This window comes from Mercenaria mercenaria, chromosome 4, assembly GCF_021730395.1.
Source record: "Mercenaria mercenaria strain notata chromosome 4, MADL_Memer_1, whole genome shotgun sequence".
Lineage (NCBI taxonomy): Eukaryota > Metazoa > Mollusca > Bivalvia > Venerida > Veneridae > Mercenaria > Mercenaria mercenaria.
In genome coordinates this window covers 25101115-25126306 of record NC_069364.1, presented here as the reverse complement: position 1 = coordinate 25126306, position 25192 = coordinate 25101115, and the positions used below count along the sequence as shown (strand labels likewise).

The 25192-nt window shown below is 36.1% G+C and overlaps 1 protein-coding gene across 6 annotated transcripts; it reads left to right on the top strand.

The window, feature by feature from the left end:
- The first annotated feature begins 158 nt into the window (after window positions 1–158).
- LOC123551290 (copine-3-like) lies at window positions 159–20482 on the top strand. Of its 6 annotated transcripts, none has more exons than XM_045340118.2 (16): window positions 159–312; window positions 5368–5586; window positions 6903–6982; window positions 7887–7999; window positions 9216–9340; window positions 11078–11172; window positions 12557–12640; window positions 13890–13958; window positions 14349–14453; window positions 15136–15214; window positions 15642–15698; window positions 16325–16498; window positions 17798–17947; window positions 18635–18745; window positions 18935–19063; window positions 19691–20482. In XM_045340118.2, the coding sequence occupies exons 2-16, from the start codon at window positions 5401–5403 to the stop codon at window positions 20003–20005; spliced, it is 1872 nt and encodes a 623-aa protein (XP_045196053.2). In that variant the 5' UTR covers window positions 159–312; window positions 5368–5400; the 3' UTR covers window positions 20006–20482. The 6 variants fall into 6 exon arrangements, with proteins under 6 accessions (XP_045196053.2, XP_053396770.1, XP_045196052.2 ...); XM_045340117.2 differs by lacking the exon at window positions 159–312 and adding an exon at window positions 584–810; XM_045340115.2 differs by lacking the exon at window positions 159–312 and adding an exon at window positions 584–848.
- The last annotated feature ends 4710 nt before the right edge of the window (window positions 20483–25192 follow it).

Genomic DNA, 25192 nt, shown 5'->3' with positions numbered 1-25192 from the left:
ATTAGTGGGTCTTTAACACTCCTAATTTCTTGAATACCGATGGATAAAAATAAATGCTATAGCCTACAATTAACGGTTAATGCGAACACGATAATGTTACACACCGATAGCCACACGAGAACTACATGCAGTTATAGACTTGCCACAGTTCGTTACTGCGAAAATACAAAGTGGTAATATTGGACTGGGAATTCACGGCATGGATTACTAACAAGTTAATTTTATGATCATTTTGTCGGAGGATTTTAATTGTTAGTTTTGGTATCTTAACGAGCCAAGTTTGTGAATTTACGTATTGGAACAAGAAGAACGGTATGTTTTTTCTGTGTATTTTTATCTCCTTTCATCGTTAAGCCATGTTTTTCATTGCTAAACGTTTAGATACAACTTTTTTTGCCAAAATATTTACGTTTATCGTCTACTTAAGTTGTTAACCATTGTACTTATAACCTGATACCCCAGTGGGAGCGCGATCAATGGGGGCGATAAATCACCTGTTCTTTTATTGTATAATAATTTCATCTTTTGAAAGGTAATAATGACAGTCCGTAAACACCGCCAAACATTTGGATTTCAAAATAGAAACGGATAGATACACGCAGTCACAACGATTCGTCATCAGTGTCAGTTGAAAAGTTGAAATACCTATTAAACCCGATTTAACTGAACACATTATATTGGAATGAAAATGAAATTTCAAAGTCAATAAACATAATGAATAACATGAATATAAATACTGTCTATTACTGATGTGGTTCAGTTATTAAAGTGTGTTTAACATGATGGACGTGATTTAATCACCGGATGGAGGTACGGATATTTTTTTCTTGGTGCACGTAGCAGAAAAGGTATTGTATTAGTCACTTAACATTCATTTTAGTTTATTCTTTCTTTGATATGCCGTGTATGTAATAAGCTAAAACGTCTGGCTATGAGACATCATCAGTTTTAAGTCTGAGATTTAGGCTTAGAATTTAACCCTTACCCTGCTTAATTTCTATTATGGACTTGTCCATCATTCAATTTGGACAGTACCATGAACTGTTAAAAGGGATGCTTACCAAATAGATACTGACTTCAAATGGCGAACAGTGCAGATGTGCAGATCATGATCAGACGTCACGGATGTGCAGGCTGATTATGATCCACACTGGTTGCAAAGGCAGAGCATAATAAGGGTTAAAACTAAAAAAAAAAAAACTGTTATAACTTTCCTAGTAATATATCTATTGCCTTAATTTTGAATAGAATTGCCTTACATTAAATTACGAATGATATTTACATATGTAGAGCAAACAAAAATAATCATTTTTAATGATGAATAGAAGCTAGATGAATCATTTTCTGAAACTGTGTCATAACGGATTCGCCACAACAAATTTGTGTTATATACTTTATTTGCAGTATATAGTAATTTCTTTAGTTAAATAGAAACATTTAGCACCAAAGACATTTTTCGCTTTGTGGCTTAAAATGGACAAATTTAATATTTGTACACTATACCTAATCCGAAAACCGTTTTACCGTTTTAATGCCATATAATCTTGTAGGAAGTTATTGGTTCGATAAATCTTTATGTAAACATGCATTTTAAGTATGATAATCATTTAGATAGATCGCGCTATAAATTGTTAAATAAATTTCGAAGTCTTCAAATAAATATCTTTAAAACTTTTATCCCCTACAAAGTTTGTTTATCTCCCATTCGTTTTTAGCTCACATGTCACAAAGTGACAAGGTGGGCTTTTGTGATCGCGCAGCGTCCGTCGTCCGTCCGTCCGTAAACTTTTGCTTGTGACCACTCTAGAGGTCACATTTTTCATGGGATCTTTATGAAAGTTGGTCAGAATGTTCATCTTGATGATATCTAGGTCATATTCGAAACTGGGTCACGTGCGATTCAAAACTAGGTCAGTAGGTCTAAATTTAGAAAAACCTTGTGACCTCTCTAGAAGCCATACTTTTCAATGGATCTTCATGAAAGTTAATCAAAATGTTTACCTTGATGATGTCTAGTAAAGTTCGAAACTGGGTTACGTGCCTTCAAAAACTAGGTCAGTAGGTCAAATAATAATAAAAAAAACCTTGTGACTTCTCTAGAGGCCATATTTTCATGGGATCTCTATGAAAGTTGGTCTGAATTTTCATCTTGATGATATCTAGATCAAGTTCGAAACTGGGTCAACTGCAGTCAAAAACTAGGTTAGTATGTCTAAAAATAGAAAAACCTTGTGACCTCTCAAGAGGCCATATTTTTGATCTCATGAAATTGGTAATTTACTGGAATCTAGTAAATTGAATGTCATTGCGGGCAAAATAGGTCAGTAGGTAAAATAGAAAACCTTGTGACCTCTCTAAGCCACCTTTTCATGAGACTCATGAAATGGTAAGAATGTTCACTGTGAACTAGGTCAGTTAACTGGTCAGTACTCAAAACTAGGTCATCAGGTCAAAAAATAGAAAAACCTTTGACCTCTCTAGAGGCCATATTTTTCAATGGATCTTCATGAAAATTTGTCAGAATTTTTATCTTGATGATATCTAGGTCAAGTTTAAAACTGAGTCACATGAGCTAAAAAGCTAGGTTACTATGTCAAATAATAGAAAAAAAAACGACGTCATACTCAGTTCAAAACTAGGTCATGTGGGGACAGGTGAGCGATTCAGGACCATCATGGTCCTCTTGTTTCTCTTCTTTTATCACAATCTCTGTTTGATTTATTTCTTAATTTGAAACATGAAAGCAGGTATATTCTGTTTAGTTTTATTCTTAACTTGTAAAAAAGCGCAAGTAGAATTTATTGTATAGTTTTATTTTATTGTTAAAATACGCAAGTGGTTTATTCTAAAAGTAAAAAAAAAAACAAGTGGATTTATTCACAATGTATAAAACGCAAGTATTTTCTGCAAAGAAAAGCTCACAAGACAATAAAGCGAAAGTAATATTTTCTCGCCAGTCGTTCATATGGTTCAAGTTCTTGGATCCGAAAGATGATTGGTTATATCAGAGTTAGTATTATGTGTTTTCATTTTGCTATAATATTATGTCTTATGTCTTATCAGTAAGTGTAACAGCCTTGCAATGTTTGCATTTTTATATCAAGTGTTTAAGAAATAATATATCTCATCCAGTGATTTGTCGTTGAATAAATCATTGTTTGGAGTTCAGATGCGAAGGAATTATATCACGAGGGCGTAGCCCGAGTGATATAATAATACGCATCTGAACGACAAACAATGATTTATTCAAGAGCAAATCACTAAATGAGATATATTATTTCGATTCTAACACGTTACCAAGGAATTTTAAGTACATCCTTGACGACATTCATTAAAAATTTGCCCGTTTTCAATCGGTTTCTTTTCCAGCGCGCCGCTATGCCGTTTGACGCCATGACGTAATAATTGTGACGTCAGAACAGTGATTTGTTGTATAATAATTCACTGTTTTCTGCCTTCTTTGTTTAATAGGGAAATGAATCGGATCGTGTTAGAATATTACGTTTACTTTAGTCTATATCTGTTATTACATATGTGACATAATAACAATATTATTTCCTTAAATGTAATCCAACGCTTTCCCGTATTTTTCTCACAAAAAGAGTTTTTAGGGTTTTAGTGCGCGGATTACAAATAACATTTATTCTTTCACCACTTGTACATAATTTTATCTTATCGTAATCTCTGTTCATTGTACTACATACTGTTTATGCCACTAAGAATTAATTTGTTCTTATTACATGAGTACCTATAAATAGTAACAAATTTGTGTTGAAAATTCTCCCATTATCGCATTGCGTCATGCATTATCACATTATCATAATAAGCCCCGGGGCCATTATCGATAATGGCCCTGGCGTTAGCGCGGGAAATTAACGTCTGTAAACAGAAATGACGTCATGGCGTTTCGTGGAGGTAAAACAGCGAATATTTCCGTTTTATTTTATCATCTTGAGCGTAACATCGTGTATTCTTCGTGAAATATCGTATTTTATCCCTAAATTATGCAATAAGCAAGAAAGTACAACTATCCAGGTATTTGATTTTATACAGTAAATAGACTCTTATACAAATAATATAGAAACTGAAAAGCTGAAATTTATTGTGCCAGAAGATGCAAGTATCTACCCATAAAAATGACACACAAAAAAAAACATTTCTTACTATATTATAGGTAAACATGTAATAAACAGGTAAATACATGGGAGAGCGGTGCCTTTGAGTGATAATGGCCCTGGAAGAAGATAATAGCCCTCGGGCTAAAGCCCTCGGGCTATTATCACCTTGCCAGGGCCATTATCACTCAAAGGCACCGCTCTCCCATTTATTAACCTATACATAATGCATTATTTTTATTCATGTCTTTCAATTCACTGTATATATTAGGATGATTTTTTACATTATTATGTTAGAGGACCATATGTTAGACTGGCTATAGCCAAGTATGTTATCCTCTTTAAATAAAGTTATTATTATTATTATATATGTGTGTAGAAGAACTTTCTTTGTTTCAGTGTAAGATTGAAATATCTTTCATGAGTAAACACCAGATGAAATATTTTTCACGAGTGGCATAGCCACGAGTGAAACTGTAAGTCTATCTATCTTCTAATTAGTCAAACCTCTACTGGGGACCTAGACTTAACGCGCGTCAACCGACAAGAAATTAGTAACATAAGAAATAAAAAGATGATAAAAGACTGAAGGAAGGTTGGTTAAAAACGGGTTAAAAACAGAGCAGGTCAATTATGGAGAGATATGTTCAATCTGGCTTATGGCCAGACTGAACTCAGGGCCAGACAAGGTGACAACGTCCGGTGGCAAAGCATTCCAGTGGACAACGGTACAAGGGAAAAATAAGAATTTATGATGATCTGTTTTTGTCTGGATATACTGGAATGCTAAGGAATGACATGGACGTGAAGATCTGGAGACTCTTGAAGAGGGATGGTAACCTTGCTGTTCAGGATGTTATGGAACATGGGTAGGCGTTGGTCAATTCTTAAGTTATGGTGATCATGAGTGAAAGATATTTTGGTCTTACATGACGTACGCAACGTCACATACAAACAAATTTTCTTTTTATTTCATGTTTTGACTAAATTTACTAAAATATATTTGATTTTCTTGCTGATAAAATACCAGACATATTTCACTCGAATATTTCACTGTTAAAAATGTGTCAAAATTTGATTTCTACTGATAACACGAAATTTAAGGATACGTTTTATTTTTGTATAACTCAGAAAAAAAAGGAAGAAAACGCGCTCTTATGCACTTCCTATGTAAAAGCTGGAACGTGTATGCTTCGCTCAAGGTAAAGAAGAAAAAAATACATAAAATCTTATATGGACCTTTTTCTTTCAGGATGGACTGAAGTTTCTCATATAAACTAACACAATGAGTGTCTCGCCGCTGAATCATTTGACCGGAAGCACTATAGAGTTACTGATCAGTTGTACCGGACTGGCGGACCTTGATGAATTCACCAAGTCAGACCCGATGTGTGTACTCTTCTTTAAACAGTTTGGCCAGTGGAAGGAATTTGGTCGTACGGAAGCAATTAGAGACACTCTAAATCCCAGAGTATGACTAAGATTATTATATTGTATTTTGTTAATTATTTATTTCTTATGGGACTTATTTAATACGTTCTATTTTCTGACATAATTTTTTATACATATACTAAAACATACGAAAATGTAATTAAGTCTCGAGGAAATCAGTATGTTCAGAACAGCGTTCTGTATAAAATCAGGTACGAACGTTTCTCTAGTTCCTAATCCGCCAAGTTGAAATGTCCAAGACAACTTGGACTCCCGGAACAGTACCTGACCACATTTTCTAAAGTGGAGCTCTTCCTATACCGAATACATAGTTAATTCATAATGCGAGAATATTTTCAAAAACTGCTATAAAAGGAATATCGAAAAACCGAAATGATTAAATGATTAAACTAAAATATCACTGAGCGCATGTTAACCCTATCCAAAGTCGATGGTCGTAATAATTTGCAATGAATATTTAAAAAAAAGAAGACATTATTAGTACAAAGTCCCCTTTTACGTGAAAGATATAATGAAACGATCAAAGAGATAATAGCTTATTTCATCTCTTACAACATTTTTGTATTGCTGTTGTATACGAGGCTGTTGAACGGCGAACATCGCTTTTTAAAAGCTATCACCCGTTGGTCATCTATGAGTACTTTGGCTGGGCAAGCCAGACTGCGGAGCCCATGCACTGAACTGACTTGAGTAAATAAGGTTAGCACAACATCGCGAAGGCCATTTCAGCACCGTGCATGTATTGGCTATCTTGTAAAGATCGGGGTTACATCAATAATGTCTTGGCAACTGCCATATTGCCATTGTGGAAGTGTGCGTCCTGCAGGTAAACGTTAGGTATTCATTGATGAGCCGCACCATGAGAAAACCAACATAGTGCATTTGCTACCAGCATGAATCCAGACCAGCAGGTCAGGATCCATCCTATTCTCTAACGGTTCTTTAATTGCAATAGGCTTTGAAAGCGAACAGCCTGGATCCTGACCAGACGTGGGGGATGCGCAGGCTGGTCTGGATCCATGCTGGTCGTAAACGTACTATGTTGGTTTTCTCATGGTGCGGCTCATTTAGCCATTACGCAAAGTCGTTACTGCAGCATTATTTTTTTTTTCGTTTGGCACCGCAACGGTTAGGTAAACGAAGCCGCAGCCAAAATATTTACCATTTAGCTCGGTTGTTACTGTAATGAAATGTTATTGCGTAACTGTCGCATGAATCAGTGTGCTAGGATCGTGTCATCAACCGACCAAAATGATTAAATATACATTAAAGCTTTACAATACCCAAAAGGAAATTGGCTGATAGAGCTATATAGTCTTAATTTTTCTTTTTCAGTTTGTTGAATCATTTATGCTAGAATTTGACCCAGCTCTACAACAGACTTTAATGTTTCGAGTCTACGACATTGACAACAGGTAAGGTAAACAAATGTTTGAAGTAAATAGTTTCGAGTCTGACAATATCTCTTTTAGTTTTTTACATAGCTAGATTATTTGTGAAATGATCAAAACTTCTGTTAATCGCACACGATGGCCTTTCACTTCTCGTCACTTTGTGGGGTCGCAGTCTAATTATCTTCCCTGTGTGAATTAAACTCGTGACCCTTTGGTTACAAACTTTACGATCTTATCCAGACCCATTTACTTACGTTGGTGTTCATGATGTTGATGTTTTAAGATTTACATAGGTAAATTTAAAACTTGGTCCATGTGACGTAGCGTGTCCATTTTTGTCATGATACATTGGTTCGGCCATGTCTATTTGGCATCATAGTACTGTTATATGATTTTCATGAATAGTGTACATATGCTGTTGGTTTGGTATGGATGATAAAGATAGTAATAACCCAGTTCAGGTTCTTGTCAAACTACAGAGCACTATCGGACCCGTGTATGTCGTTTTAGTTCACCTTTACCGTTTGATAGGCTAAACACTGTCCCAACTGCACTCTATATTGTCCGTATGTATTGTCCTGGCACTCATGAATATTTAGTACATTTCCGTAAAATAATTTTCGGTGCAGCGATAAAACTATTGAAAATGCCACTGGAGCAGAAAGCTGTGCTAACAAAATATTCGGCTTCTGGGTCCGAGTCGTATGTCTGACCATATTTTTTTACCTATTGTAACGTGTATAGAAGTCAGGAAGCTTACCACAACGCCATCATGTATAGGCTGTTTTTGTAATACAGATATTTTCAGGATACAAATATTTCGTAAACTAACGAAAACACCTGTGGACACTTTTAGCGTAGACAAGTGAGTGGCAGGTCTATACGTACGGACAATAAGCACTTGATTTTTCCTCCTTTTTTGCAGGACAACAGATCTGAAACACCACGACTACGTTGGTTCAGTGGAAATGACTTTAACAGACCTTCTTGATCCTACGAAGAATGTGTGTACATCCTGTAAAACTCTCCGAGTTCCAGGTAGGATCAATTAATTCTTTTGATATTAATGTAAGAACATTCGTTATGCAACTATTTCAAAGAAAATTGAGCACGACCCATGGAACTGTGTGTCGTACTTTCTGAATAAATCTAATTTGGTTGAAGCCGAGTTCTACAAATTTGAATGTATTTAATGAAGTTTCAGGCAGATAAGAGCTATAGTAATCTTTTTTTTTTTAAAAATTGTGCTTTAAATTCTTAATTGTTTTCCCTAGCCCATTCATTGCCCTGCTGTTAGTAAGATTAAGGTTTCGATGGAGGCCTTGAGAAACAAAAATCAAACAACACCAAATCATAGAAAGAAAGAGTTGTTTGACATGAAAATTGAACAGCATGTAAAACATGTATATTAATTTACGAAACAAGTGTCAGTATACTGATATAAATATTGAATTCCGGAAAAGGGCTGCCTAAAGGGGCTCCACTTCCGGACAGTTAAACGCCTTTAAAAACTCACCATTTTCAAAGAACAGTTACACATGTTCGTTTTGATGCATTTGCAATAGCGTGCGAGTGGTGAAATTTCGCATAACAAGGTGGAACACAGTTTTCAGCAATTGTTTATCTTTATTTATTTACAAATAGCATTCATTTTCAAAGGGAGACAACTGTTCCCGATTATTTTAAGTACAAATGACATTCATTTTCAAAGGGAAACAACTTTTTCCGATTATTTTAAGTAATCTTTGAGAAAAAGTTGTCTCCCTTTGAAAATGAATGCCATTTGTAAAGAAAAAAATGTAAACAATTGCTGAAAACTATGTTCCACCTTGTTACGTGAAATTTCACCACTCGCACGCTATTGCAAATGCATCAAAACACACATGTGTAACAGTTCTTTGAAAATGGTGAGTTTTTAAACGCGTTTAACTGTCCGGAAGTGGAGCCCCTTTAGGCAGCCCTTTTCCGGAATTCAATGTTTATATCAGTATACTGACACTTGTTTCGTAAAGTAATATACATGTTTTACATGCTGTTCAATTTTCATGTCAAACAACTCTTTCTTTCTATGATTTGGTGTTGTTTGATTTTTGTTTCTCAAGGCCTCCATCGAAACCTTAAAGAACAGAAGATGTATTGTAATACCTATAAAAATATAAGAAGGTTTAAGTCATTCACTGAAACTATTCAAAATTCAATATGAATCTAATTGTCATTACCAGTTATAGATACTAGGATGTGCATGTATATTCAGGTGATCCGAGAGCCCGCGGTATTATCAGTATCACGTCCGAGGTTGTGAGGGAGTCTCGGGACAAAGTCTCGCTGCACGTTGGAGGACAAAAACTCGGCAAAACCGGCAAGATATTATCTTCAAAGGTTCGTAGCTTTACATATATTTAATTATGCATTGGTCACAAAAAAGTACGATGTCCGTACGGTTAAAAAAATCCACCAATTTTAGGATCCTTACGGTCTCTGTAGAATCGTAGCGTCTGGTCACAGTACTTACGGGTCCAGTACGCAGACATCGCAGACAAGTCGTGCGGAGCTCGCAGGGAGCCCGACCGTACCTCGTACGATGCTCACGAGTTCGTATAGCACTCGCACGGCATTCGTACGGTGTCCGCACGGTGTCCTTACGACATGAATATATCAGTTCGGCGACGTCGGAAAAATTTGCATTTAGTCTTTTAGAATCGTAGGATATCCGTACGGACATCGCAGACAAGTGGTACAGAACTCGCTAGGAGCCCGGTCGTACCTCGTGCGATGTCCGTTGGCTCGTACGGCGCTTGTACGGTGTCTGTACGGTGGCCCTGCGACAAGAATAAATTAGTTTTGCGACGTCTAAAAATGTCCTTTTGTAGCCACTCAGCTGATCGGAACAACCGTGCGGACATCGCACGTTCTCCGTACGGTGTCCTTAATACCGTACGGACATCCCACATTGACCGTGCGATTCCCCTACGATAGTCGTGCGGGCGTCAGCAAGCATCGCAGTTTTCCAAATCAATGCGATGCCCATGCGAGCTCCTTCAGGGCCCGTGCGGTTCCCGTACGGGGCTCTTGCGAGCTGCTCCCGACTTCGAAAATCTATACGAGCTAGTAAAGAACTCGGTTTCCGAGTCCTCTACGAGTTCAAAACATCCGCACGACGGTCGCACGAATCAACGATGTCCGTGCGGACGCCGTACGAGTTTGCAAAACTTCGACTGAAAACCTACTCGTACGAAGTTCGTTTGTGACCAGGGTATAAGTGATAGTGCTCATGTAATAGGGAAAACACGATACTTAAAAAAATCACGTTTGTATTTATCACCCTATAATTAGAAAATATAATTAAAGGTTTGCTATGCTTGACTTTATAAATATTTAATGCCAGCCACTTCGTTTAATATCTAAAATAAATCCTCGTCAGATGTATATGATTTGGTTAGATATTATATACTAACTGGATATATAAAACTGCAATAAAATTGAATGTCATGCCTACTTAGTTACAAGAATCAACCATTTGTAATAATATATTTTTGGTGATTTACATATTTATTTAGTAGTATTTAGTAAACGGTACTTTCATATATACACAGGCTTGTTTTATTTCATGTTAAAATATATGGTTAAAAGGTTCCATAACCAGAAAGACACGTTTAGTCAAATACAGCAAGTATTGCAGACGCTCTGTAGAACATACCAATTAAATGCTTTTACTTAAAACTTTAGAATCTTATTGTTTATGTTTAATTATCTTTTTTATGATAAGTGATGTGTGAAATTCGTAAGCGGATTGATAAAACCATGCGATTTTATTAGTTATGCTTGCATGCAAATGTAGAGAATAGAGAAGTTATAAAAAAAGTTGCTTACTTGTGTATCTGCACCATTTATCTTTTGGTTGCCGCTACGTTGACGTCTCGTATCCAGCGTTACAAACGTCAAAACGTTACATCATCTTCGTCAGAACGTCAATAATGTGTAATAGCGTCACAAGAACTACTAGTATTGTCATTTAAACATCAGGGTAAATAGGTTGCTATTTTTTTCACGAAACGAATGTTATGCTGCACAACGTGACTGTTCTAACTCTACGTTGATCGGCTTCATTTATTTCAGCCTAATGTGTATCTAGAAATATCAAGAAGTATAGACAACATTGCTTTTCATCCAGTCCATCGAACAGAGACTTTATACAAAACACAAAATCCAAGGTACGTCAAGGTAAACTCACTGTTATTCAAATTATAAAGTATCTCGGCGTTTGTATTATTAAGTGTGACGTGTTTAGTACTAAAATCGTTTTCCTTTAAAAATTCCTTCTTCAAGTTACTACTTAAGAGATCTCTATAAGTTATAGTCCGGAAACTATATGTGCGTCTTGTTCATGGGCAGTGCATGACCCCTATTGATTTTGAGGTTAGTAAGTCAAAGGTCAAGGTCACAGTGACTGTTTTTTCCCCAGTAACTTTAGGTTGCTCTGATCTATGAACCTCAAACTTGATTTACACTTTACTCATGGAGATTGTATGGCTTCTGTTGGTTTTGAGGTTAGTGGGTCAAAGGTCAAAGTCACAGTCACTGTTTAAACAAAAACTGTTTCTGCTCAATATTTTGACAACCCATTAACCTATGATCTTCAAATTTGAACCCGATAGGCACATTGCTCATTCGTAGCGACCGGCTTCTATTGAACTTAAGGCGAGCTGGTCGAAGGTCAAGATCACAGTGGCCGTTATTATCCAAAACATGATCAATCAATTTCTTGAGAACCTAGTGCTCGACGATCCTCTTACTTGTCAGACACCTTGTATATTGGCAGTAGTTGAGTACTATTGAGTTTGAAGGCATATGGTCAAAGGTCAAGGTCACATTGACTATCAGTACAGAAGCTGTTCCCCTCAGGTTTTGGAGAATGATACGAACTGCAACCCTGAAACTTTGCATGTACATTATCAGCAGACAGTATATGAACAGGCCAAGACCACAGTGATTTTAAGTACAAAAACCTTTCCCACTCAATATTATGAGAATTACTTGTTTTACGATCTTCAAACTTGGCAGGTACACTGCTCATGGGCATTGAATCACCCCTACAGACTTCGAGGTCAGTAAGTTTAAGGTTAATATTACAGTGACCATTAGTTGAAAATAATATAACCATGGACCTTTTGTCTTCGTGAGGTTTTGTTGTCATGCGATGACCACTGGCATGAGATCAAATCAGATGGACGTACATGTATTATGTCATAGGGCTGGTCATCAATCCATCTGTTAGAAATTTAGTTTCAAAATGCCTGGACCTGTGGTCTTCAAATTTGACAGTCATATTGCTTAGAATGTATTGTGCTCGTCGCAGCACGTTCTTGTTGTAAGGAACGCAATATCTTTTGCTGTTGCGCAAAAGTTCATCGACTTTATGTACAACTGTAGACAGAAAAGTCTGTGTAGTCCGTCTTCATTATCGTATTAGAAGTTGCGATGCAATTTTGATACTTTTTCAAAGTAAATGTTAGTTACATGAAAAATAAAAAAATAAAACATGTTTCTATGCGGAAGTTTGTGATGTTCTTCAGTTTTATGTGTGTTTTTTTTTAGATGGCGGCCATTCGAGGTAGGCCTACAGAGACTGTGTAATGGAGACTGGGACAGGCAGCTAGAGTTCTCGGTTTGGCGTCACAGGTTTGTAGGGGATGGTCCCCATTTCTACTACGTCTGTTAATAGAAAATGTGAACTAAACTATTCCTAAATGGTTGTGAATCACTAAATGTCTGAGCGTTTTGCATGTTCTGCCACGCATCTGGTAGTGTACTGGTATATGGTACGATATCTTTTGAAAACAAGTGGTACAAGTGTTACTTTCAAACATAATATGAGCCGCGCCATGAGAAAACCAACATAGTGGCTTTGCGACCAGCATGGATCCAGACCAGCCTGCGCATTCGCGCAGTCTGGTCAGGATCCATGCTGTTCGCTAACAGTTTCTCTAATTGCAATAGGCTTTGAAAGCGAACAGCATGGATCCTGACCAGACGCGCAGTCTGGTCTGGATCCATGCTGGTCGCAAAGTCACTATGTTGGTTTTCTCATAGCACGGCTCGTATCATATTTTGGATACATCTTTCAGAAAAATAAAACTGTACACAACTGAGTCGTTGCACAGTTGCACAATTTTCCTCCTCTTATGAGTATTGCTAGAAATTTTCGGCCCGTTGATATGACCTCATTCTGTCGTTTTATGGTGGAGATGTCAAATTCTCCTTATTTCCGCACTGCCTTCTTAGTCTTATTCCCTTATCAACCCCCCCCCCCCCCCCCCCCCCCCCCCACACACAAACACACAAATCACCTACCTTACCCTAACATCATGATAACTATTTTAAATTTTACAATCTCGAACAGCCAATACCTATACTCTCTACTCGGATTTTGTGATCATAGAGTCAAAGGTCAAGGTCACAGTGACTGTTAGTTCAACAAGAGCTGTCTGATGACAGCACGCTCTACTATTAGAAGAATAAATGGAAGTATAAGGGTCAGCCTTAAATTACTTCTTCGGATTTGAAAACTATGGTGACATACAGCCCAAAATGTCCATTCACAAGGTATGTATATCTTAGTTTGTTGTCCCATTTTCTAAATTTTTTGCACTAAAATTCTTGTGTTTCGTATCTCTGACAGTTCAACTGAATTGTTTTTCGAATCACTCACCTCTGATGCCCTAGATTTTAGTAATCCCAGGCCGCTTTCTTTCTTCCAGGTGAGCCAGTGGGAGTACGGTGTGGGAGAGAGAGGTGGGAGAGAGGGCGCAGACACAATGATTTAAGGAACCCCAACACGAAAACTGTTACGTCAACGTTTCAGCCCTTATATAATGTCGAATGTATCGCTTATAAACCCGTTACAAAATCAACAGTATTTTGTTTTCAGTGGCACTGGAGACTATAAGATGCTGGGTCGAAAAGTTACCACACTCAGAGAATTGAAAATATTAAAAACGTAAGTGGTTGTTGATATACGCTATTAGCTCGGTCCCTTGGGGTTCGAGATATCCTGTTTCGACTGTACTCTTATTGCAAGTTTAACCTACGTATAAAGTAGGATTGACCGATATATAAACTTCCGTCTTAATGTGAGTTTTTTTTACTCGTTATTGCTTCGGTTAAATTATGACTTCTAACTGCTTCTTACAACTTTTAAATGAACTAAATTTTCTCCTATTTATTTATTGCATACTAATAACGTTTTCATTTGAATATTATTAATCATTTTGTATTAAAAGAAGAATTACGTTAACTGTGCCACGTCATAACCGCATATTTCTACATTTGTAAAATGAACAATAAGAAATAAATAAGGATCTTTGCTTATTTTTTTCTGATTTTCTAGGAGCGGACATTATCAAGAAGTTAGTCTTGCACCAAGAAAGAAAGACAAACATAAAAGTAGTGTGAAAATTGCAGTGTGCGGTTATCTACGTTTTTATAGTATTCGGTAAATAACAACATTTAACCTTAGCCTGCTGGCGGCAAGTGATTCTGCCTATGCGTCCAGTGCAGACCCAGATCAGTCTGCACATCCGTGCAGTCTGATCATGGTCTGTACTGTTCGCCATTCAGTCAGTATTTTCTCTTTTGGTAAGCACCCCTTTTTAACAGTTAATGGTACTGTCCAAACGGGAAGATGGACAAGTTCATTATAGAAACTTAGCAGGGTAAGGGTTAACTTTTTGCATCCGTTGGGAAGCAGTCTTACTAGCGTATGCTAGCTATATACCCAAGATGATTCCAACCAATAAACCAATAAATTCTGGTTTTTGAGTCGGACACTTTACACTTGTACTGAAAAGTCTTTCAGTCCTTCACAATACATAAACTGGCCTATAACAGCATAAGAAAGCATAGGCTTGGTGCCATCACTTCGTAAAAAGTAAATAGTTTGATCATGTTCCCAATCTGTGACACTAATTAACTCCCCTGACGGCGGACGGAAACACGAACTCGTACAATGTCAAATATGATTATTACTGGTACATGATGGTTGTGAAGATAAATTGTGGATTTCTTACAGCAGTCCTTTACTTAATTACACATGGTATTTCGCATATGAAATTGTCGCACTAAGAAGAGAACTCTATCATTTCAAGATATAATATGTCTTTATATATCATTTTCAGAATAGATTGCCAGTACTCACTGATGGACTATACCCGTGGAGGGCTGAAACTCAACCTGACAATAGCAATAGATTTTACGGTAATTATCCAACATAACTGATCCGCACCATGAGAAAACAAACATAGTGCGTTTGCGACCAGCATGGATCCAGACCAGCCTGATTATCTGAGCAGTCTGGTAAGGATTCATGTTGTTCGCTTTCAAAGCCTATTGCAATGAGAGAAACCGTTAGCGAACAAAATTATGATGAAAAATTTAAAGAACTTGACAGATTTAAGAAATTAAGCTGAACTTTATGCCATACCTATTTAATTAAAAATACTATACTGAACATAGATTATTTTTGTTTACAATCTAGATGCAGATATGACATTTGCACCTCTATTTGCAGCCCGTCTGGGCGTACCTTATAAGATTTTAAGCACCGATATTCGACAATAGGGGTAAAATTGTGAACAGTATGTCTGTCTTAACATAATGCTGTCTCCTGTCCATTGTTTTTCAGTCTTCAAATGGCAAACCGAGTGAAAAGTTGTCCTTACACGACATATCATCTGACAAGGTATTTTTAGTTTTTGTTATTCATAAGGCAGAGATGTCGTTTCTTAAAAGGACTGACCGAAAAATAATTTCTCTCAAAAATCCATAAAAAGTGAATACTCTGAAAGTGACTAGTGGTACAAACTTACTGACATAAGATTTTTGCAAGATATTCTGATAAATAACCAAAAACATTATGCAGAAGGTAGTAAACCGTTGCAACACTTTTGAAATAATGCAGACAATCTACATTCTCCTTTAATTTTTACTAACATCTTACTTTTTTTTTTCACCACTTTTATCATTTTTCAGTATCATATATACATTCTATGCCAAACTTGGTGGAAATGAACATGTTAAAAAAATCACCCAAACTGTGGACGAGTCCCTTAAAATTTAAATGAGAGAATATTTTCGATTGTACGTTACTTTAAAACCATATATAAGGTCGTTACCGTACCAGTGAAGTGTACAAAAACAGTACTTGTACTGGAGTACAGTCATGAGTTGTAAAACAGTAAATTTTTAGCTGCATTTTTACCTTTGTCGTCACAATAATGATATTTTATGACCTCACTAATTTGAATATGTTTTGTGTCATAACCTAGAAACAACAGTAACAGAAAAAATGGTGAATTTTTATTTCAGGGAAACCAGTATACTGATGTAATAGAAAGTCTTGGGACACTGATATTAAACTGTAACCGGGAGCAGAAACTGGCATTGTTTGGTTTTGGGGCCAGGGTCGACAACTCTAATAAAGTATCACATTGCTTCCCTTTATCGAACGACTGGGATAATGTCCACGTCAATGGGATTTTTGTAAGTTATAACAGTATATACATGTATTAAGAAATTGAGCACTTGTTTTATTCAGATACATGTTCATATTTTTGTTAACTTTTTTATGTTATATTTACAGTTTGCATGCTGTAAACTTGCAAAATTGAAGCTCACTAAAACTGTCAATTTGTACAAAAGAAATGTCGAAAGACTTTTGTTGATGATATTGACCTTTAGAATAAGTGAAATCATTTTAGAAGGTAGTTATAATAAGCTTTGTTTCTTTTTCAATTAAATATATAATCATTTTGATGCATGCATCGTTTGAAACCATAAGCTATGGTTGCTGGTTTCTGCCATGTTGCGTTATCGTGTGGGCGCCCCGGCCAGAAAGAGGACACGGCAAGGGTAGGGCGATGATACTACAAATGTTTGTTGTGTTTGCATACTACTTGACCTGTCATCATGCTGCCGGGTGCGCCACGCGAAAAACGCGAAGACACGACAAAGTCGCATTCTGTTGTACCGTCGTACTGTCATGCTGTCGGAGGCGAAACAACGACAAAATAATGTGTCCGATTGACATGCACAGACGGGCATATATGACAAATTAAATATAATACTGATACCAGTAGAAAATATCTTTGTTCGTCAACTGCATTGGATAAGATCTTGGTTCTATGTGGTACAAAGCGGCGTGTACTTACTTTCATTTACCTACATACTTTGAAACTGCGTATGTGTAACTTAATGGTTCATGGCAACAGGAAGGCGATGCAGCTACAGAACAATTTGTCGTTTCCTTATGAGGCGCCTGAACGTCAACACGACAGAACGCTACTTTGTCAAGTCTTCTTGTCGCTTGGCGTCCTTGAAAGCGCGGGGACACGTGCTAACACGACAAAAATAATTATCTTGTCATCGCCCTACGTTTGCCGTGCCCACGGGCTGTCATGCTGACGTGGCGCCAACACGAGAAAAATGGTTTAACGTGTTGTCGTTCTGGCGGTGAAACCAACACGACAGCACAACGTGGCAGGAACCGGCCTCCATAACACGCAGATATTCCGCGTGTATTGAACATAATCCATTTTGTTTCGCTAGCACAAATACGCTTCAAAATGGTAGCATAGCATTTCTAAAGTATTACCATAAACTCGACCGTATTTGGATTAGTAGTGTGAAATTTTGTAAGACAAATTCCGTTGCTACCATTTTGAAGTGTAATACACAAAGGTGACATGTTCAAATATAACAAACATGCCATGGATTACGGCCAGTTAATAAAAAAACTAGTTTTTTGTGGGTTCCTTTTATTATCTTTTTTTTTTTCACCAGAGTGCAATAAATCTATATAAAAATGCTGTAAAGAAGATACGGTTTGCCGGTCCCTCGAAGCTAAAACCCATGCTGGCCATGGCAGAATCGATGGCTGTTCGAGAACCGAGCCAGGACAGCCAAGCTTACCACGTTCTTATCATTGTAACGGTATGTTTGTTTCTTTTTAATGTTTTGCGTAAATCTTTGGTGTTTTCTTTCCTATTTATTGACAAAGATGAATCATGCCAGCTGCTTACATTGATTCACTGGTGTGAATATTTCACGAGTTACTGCCTTTATATCCTCCGCCAGCATTCCAATTCACATTAACAGCTGAAACTCGTTATCTCGGACTCGCCTTTCTCAAAAGTCCGGCTAACTCGAATACATGTTTAAGTCCCGTACTGAGTAAACGTGTACAAAATAACATTTAAATCGAATTTCGGTTATCTCGAAGTAAAAAGATCGATCAATTTGAATTCGAGATATCAAGTTTCGATTATATATAACTATGTTCCTATCACTGATGCACGAAGTTCTTGACACAGTTAGCCTCTTAAACTTAAGATGAAGAAGTTACTTGCATTAAAATATATAATGAAAAAGGGAAAATCGAATCGCAAATTTCTGTCCGTGATCCACTCAATTCGTCAATGAATACGAAAGGAATGGTTCGCTCGTTCAGTCGTTGGTTTCCAAGATGAATTCGAACTAGGCCAATATGTTTTGGTATACAAGGATCATTTTATGTCAAAATACACTCGATAGTTTTTCTAATATTTATGTATAGATAAAAAATATTCATTTTGATAACAGCAGAATTAATAGAAAAAAAAAGTTTAATATTTTTTCCAGGACGGGATAATAAACGATTTTGATGATGTAATGGAACGCCTTATATCCATCAGCCATCTACCTCTTTCTGTCATCTTCGTCGGCGTCGGCCCGGCGGATTTCTATTTAATGGTAGGTCTGCTGTGAAATCTTTTCTTTGTGTATTGCACAGAGACGTTGGTCTTTGAAACGAATGTTACATTTTAAATAATAATTTTTGGTGGCAATTTGTTCTTTAACTTTTGCTTTAGGGGAACATTATTTTTTTTTTACATTTTTCACCATCCTGTGTCAATCACATTTGTAGTAATTTTCTTTCAGGAAATGTTTAGTCATCATAAGGTTGGACTACTGACCTGTCAGGAAACAAAGATGTGTTCAACAAGAAAACATACACATTTTGTATCTTTCCGTCGGGACTCTCAACAGTCCGTCGGTTCTGACGTGCAGGTACGCAAGCGTTTCATTCGTAATATTCAATGTCATTCAGACGTTTAATGGTTTAATGTTATTGAAGTTAATTCTTCAACTCTATGTGAAACTGAGCGTGAACAAATCGTTTCTTAAGTTAACGTATACTGGGTTATACATACATTTCATTTTTCTGTCATCATGCTATGGGAAAAAAAACATCAGAATCTTCTGTGAAAAAAGTACAAAAATCCTTCTTTGATCGACAACTGCTCAGTGAAACTCTGTTACTGCGATCAATTTTCTGTTCCCTTGTTAATGTTATCTCCCGTTTTTGTACTTTTTTTTAATTTTTAAGATTTTAGGCAACACTTCAGGACATGTACTGTAACTTTTCACAGTGAACGATGACAAATAATTGAAATTAGTGAAGAAGACACATAATTTTGCATGAGTATTTATAAAAGACCTCCACTTCCTTTTTTGTATTGGCTTTCCACGTCTTTTAGCATTTTATTATTTCATAACTTTAAATCCACTGAAGGGAATTCCATATACATTGTAATTCGAAACATAAATGGTCCACTCAGCGGTAATTAAAACACAGAGTGTAACTTTTTCAAAGGCTATAGTGATAGCTCTAGTTTTACCTCTGTTCGTTTGCAGGCGCGGGACGCTTTTGCCGTGATTTCTGCCCAGGTTACAGAGTATATGAAGAACAAGAATATCACACCAAACAAACCAAGCCTTTTACTTACAGAATCTCTCAAATCTGAAGAACTTTTGCAAGAGTTTAAAGAAGAAAGTGATACAGTTTCTATGCGATCTTTCGGCTCAGAGAGACATAATATATCTAGAGCCAGTAGTTATGGTAGTTTGTCTCGGATAATGTCATGTATCACTGGACCTAAGTGTCCCACATGTGGGTCCACACTCAAACCTGGAACATCGTTATTCTCGGGAATCACCAATATAGGGTGAAACAAAGTTGACTTCTTGTTTAAATTCGTCCAAATTTTTTTATTTTTTGGTTTTACCGGTTCTCAAAGGGCCAAAAACATAAAAACCACATGCAGCCGGGAGAGTAGAAGAATTCCATATGAAAAGAAGTCCGAGTAGATAAAAATATTTTGTGAGAAATTCAGTGAACAACTGAACCAATCCGAGTATATTATGTGAACAAAAAAAAAAAACAAATGATTGGAAGAACTCGGTGACGAAGAGGGGGAGTAATGTAGCTATTTCACTCTGAAAAAAAACTTTGGAGTGCCTGAACAGAAGAACCGGACATAGATGGTTTATACTTATGAAATACTACATTTGTATATATTTCCATCTTAATGGCAAATTACGCAACAAACAATGATTTTGTTAAGCAATATTATCGATGCAGGCATCGTGTTGCAAAAGTATTTACCATTTTTTCAAACAGTATAATAAAAACATTTGCTTACTTTAGTGTATATTATTTCATTTCTTACCGAACTTCTTTAAGAAAATAGATAATTTTCCCCGCCATTTCTATAATGTGTGTCTGGGTGCATGCGTGGTCACTTCAGAAATGTGTTCAAACAAACGACAGGCATTTATATTGCCGAGATCAATGTCTTTCACACTTTCTCTTAGGTCATGTATTGGAATATTTTGCATCCATAGCAAAAGTCCTTGCTGGATCATGCTTAAAATGTTTCTAAAAAGTTGCGGAGTTTATGTTTTAAAAGGAGATGTGGATCAAATATTATACCAAAATGCTTGTAGAATGTTCTTTTTTAAATATTAGGAATGTTTTTTTTTGCTAAATGTTCAATAAAGTGCATGTATACAGTAATTTTTCCAAGTTATTTTTACCTTTCGATTTGACACATCCATTCGCGATTTGACAAAGGCAAAGTTATATAACATTGAAACATGTATGGTTTTATCTGCGAAATTTCTGTGAATACAAGTATGAATAATATTGGAACAAATCATGTAGACGGTCATGCTGACTAGCTAAAACAAACTGTGCAACTAGGAAAATGTCATGTCGTGATAAAAGCGGGAAATGCATTGGGCCACAAGTATAGGAAATTACATATGCCAGTATGATTATTTATCGCAAATAGTTTGTTCAAGATTTGAAATATATAAACTAAACAAGACAAAAGCATTTCTGATCTGAGCCCAGTTGTTCGAAACTTTAACAGGCGATTAAGCTAACGGTTGATTAACTTTTAGATTTATTTTTCGGCATTTCAGACGACTTTGAAAAACAAATGTATGAGGTAAGAATTATGAACAATGAAAACTGTTTACAATAAAGTCAAAACATCATACTAGTGTTTCTCACCAAGTCTAGTATTTTGAATCAAAATTTAACAGACGGTTAGTTTAACAGCTGCTTAAAGTTTTGAACAACCGGCCCCTGGTCTTTAGTTCCCACCGACAAGTGTTACAACGATTTTATTTCAGATTTAACGGAGAAAATAGAACCTTTAACCGCTCTTCAGTCTGCAAAAGCGGACACGGGTGAAAGTTTTTTGCAAATCCAACATAGTCATCTAAGCCAGTTTGGTTGTTTCTTACGTTAAAGTGAAAAAAAACTTTTATTTTCCCCAAATTTAAATTTATAGATTTCCCTGTTTGGGGGTTTCTATGGGGGTTTTCCCATTTAAATCAAAAAAATCTGCGGGAAGTTTTTTTAAAAGGCAAAAAAGGAATGCAACCAAACAAAATAAAAAAAATTTTTGCAAAAACCATGCCCCGGGTTTAAGCGAATTTATTTAGTAATATTGGAGGGACTCCAGGTTAAAGGGGAAACCAAAAAATATAAAAACAATGACTAAGCCCAAATTTTGGGGTTGAAAATTCTTAAATTTGAATGTGTCGGAAGGTCATTTTTTTTCCCAGCGCCAAAAAGGGCACCACGGGAAAACCCGAACTCTTTTTTCCTTCTGGGGTTAAACGGAAAGGCCATCTTTTTATCGCCAAGGCACCACGGGAAAACCAAAACTCTTTCTTCCCTTTGTGGTAAACGGAAGGCCATTTTTTTTTCAGTCCCCAAAGAAGAAACCACTAAAAACCCGAACCCCTTTTTGGTGGACGAAATTTCACCTTTTTTCAGGGGGTTAAAAAGGGGACCTACGCAAAAAATTTATGTCATAAGATGGATTTTTCCTAAAATGTAGGGTTTTTTAAAGGAAACAAAAAAATTTGAATATGTTTTTAAATTTTCTTTTTCTTTTTTTTTTGTTAAACCTTCAGCTTTAAAAATCAAAAAATTAGTGACCTTTTTTAAAGGAGTCCTCTAAATTTTTAAAAACGTTTTGTAATGGGGAGAGGGAAAACTCAAAAAGGCCCCGCATGGGGGTAAATTTGGCGCTTGTGCAATTTTCCCTTTAAAAATAGCCCATTTTTTAATAAGCCAACCCAAAATTTACCTGCAAAAATTTTATTTTTAGACAGCACTGAGTTTTTGTATTTCTTGTAAGTGAATTAAAAAGGAAGTGCACAAAACTAAATTAACTTTAAATATTACATGAAATTTTACGTTTGGGTTATTTCCCGATTAGGAGGTTTTTCATAAAAATGGAAAAACCCGCGCTCGTGCTACAGTGTTCAGCACACGGGGGTTTTTTCATTTCATAAATGCCGATCAAAGGGAGGTAAAAACCCGACTTACACAACTTCAAATTTTTTCCCTTTTTCTTATCTTTTTTTTTTTTGAAAATGTCAGGGGGAAGGGGACTTTTAGGGAAAACCCTTTTTTTTAATGAAAAAATACATGTATCGGGAAAAATCATTTACATATTATCCCTTTATTTTGGGAAATTGCCCCGGGGGCGAGCTGGGGCAATGCACTGACCACTTGTTTCACGTATTATTTTAATAGCATTTTTTAATTTTTTGTATCATGCATGGGGGGGGTTTGGGTATCAAAAAAAGGGGGAATTTTCCCCTTGTCGCTGTTTCAGTTTCACATTCGATGGTTTTTTTGTTTTTCATATTTCAGTGTTACTGTTTTAAAATTTTTTGGGTTAAATATTGATATTTTTTTTCAAATGGTGTAAAAGCGAAAAATTCCATTTCTTATTTTGAACGATTTGTTTCATTTTTTTTAATGCCCTTTGAAATTTTTTTATTTAAAATCCCCATTGATAAAAACAATGAAAAAAATTTGATTTTTGGTTTGGCCCATATGTCCGCCAATTTTATTTATTTTTTTTTACTATCCCTTTTTTAAAATTTTATTTTACAAAAAAGTCGCTCAATCGTATGTGAATTTCAAAGTTTTCCCCTTGGAATATGAAAAAAAAATTTTGGTAATTACTGTTTTATTTGCTATTCTTTTTCTGCCCAATTTACCCGTTGCACCAAAAAACCTTTATTCTACTTGATTTTTTTTCGTATTTCTTTAAAATTTGTGAAGGGGGAAAATTTATTTAATTTTTTACCTTTTGATTTTTTAAAGTCAGCCAGAATCAAAATTTGGACTAAAATTTTTCTTCTCCATATTTAAATTTTTGGGGAAAATTTTATAATTTTGAACGATTTTTTATGAAATAATTTTCAAATTTTGGACAGTCGCAGCCCAGGGTTTAATTTTTTCCCAAAAAATTTTGGAGGCAGTTTTTTTGACATAAACCTAAATTTGTGTTTTCGGGGGGGTTAACCTTTTAATTTACAATAAATTCATGCCCCGGGCCAATTTCCATTTTTTAAACGCTACCCCACGGCGGGAAATTGGCTGAAGTCGCTTTATGTAAATTTTCAGGTAATTTAAAAAGTTTGGCTTATGCTTTTTTTCACGGGCCCGGGTTTTGGGTTTAGGGCCCCTGCGCACGTGGGCAGGTAGGGTTTGGGTGGGTTAAATTTTAGTTTTTAAAAACCGGTAGAAACTTAGGCATTTTTGTGTAAAAAATTTACCCCACCGGTTTCCCAAAATTTTTTTTAAAACTTTATCTTTCCCACAAAACAATTTCCCCAAATGTTGTACCCCAAAAGACACCCCTAGTTTTCAATGACAAGATCTAAAGAAAGTCAAAAATTTTTTGTTTTGTCAGAATTTCAAAGGGGGCGCTTAGAAAGAGTTTTTACATTGTTTCCCAATTGATATTAAAACATCCAAAACTTGTTTTTGTATACTTGTTTTTTGTTTTACTTTAAATTCGTCAGGGACCGCCTCCTGGCCCCAGTTTTTAAAGGCCCGTGACTTTTAATCACGGAATCGCTCTCTCGGGAGGGGGGGGGTTCAAGCCCGGCTACCGACCATGAACGTTTATGTGGGGAACATTTTGGTAGTTTTGTGTCGGAGGTGGAGTTTAGTACTGGTACTTCCCCGGAACGAGGGGTTAGGAAACTCCCCGGCCTGTATATGACTGAAAGATTTTTGGGAAGGGGCGTAAAACCCAGAAAAAAAACAAAAAAAAAAAAATTAATTCGTCATTGTTTAAAAGCCCGGGGGCCCAAATTTCTCCATCATTGTTCGTATCGAAATTTAAAAGGTGGGGTTTTACGGAATGTTAAGGTAAGACAAAGGTAATTTTTATTCCGCTATCTTAAACAGTACTTAACTTCCCTTTTGGGTTTACGATATCGTAACTAAAAATTGGACTCTTCCAGGGGTTTTTAAGGAAAAGGGTTGACCGAAAAATTTTGGTTTTTTAAAAATTTATTTTTTTTTTTTCGAAATTTAAAATTTTTAATCAACAATTTGAATTGAAATTTTTTTAAGAATCTGGGGTGGGAAATTTAATAAAAGGTTTGGTGGGCTAAATATATGTAAATTTTATAACCCCCCCGGGGCATGTTTCCAGAGATTTTTTCTTTCCTAGGGGACTTAGATTTTTGGCGTTACTGGTGTTTACGCCGTATCTTGTTTGAAAAAACAACAACAAAGAAAACAGCCCCAATCAACAAAGAAAAAATTTAAACGCCAGAAAGACAGAATAAAAAGTTAAAAACAGGGAAAATTTTTACACCGATTTTTTCAAATTTATTTTTTTAAATTTCACCACTTGTATTTGTATAAAAAAAAAAACACCCCCCCAATGCACATATTAAAAAAAATTTTTAAAAAATTTTCGGAAAATGAAATTTTAATACTTGCAAACGTATCATTTTCCCCTTCTTTTTGAGGGTAATATTCGCATGCTTTCGTTGTACTAGTACATGTAAAAACGTATTTTT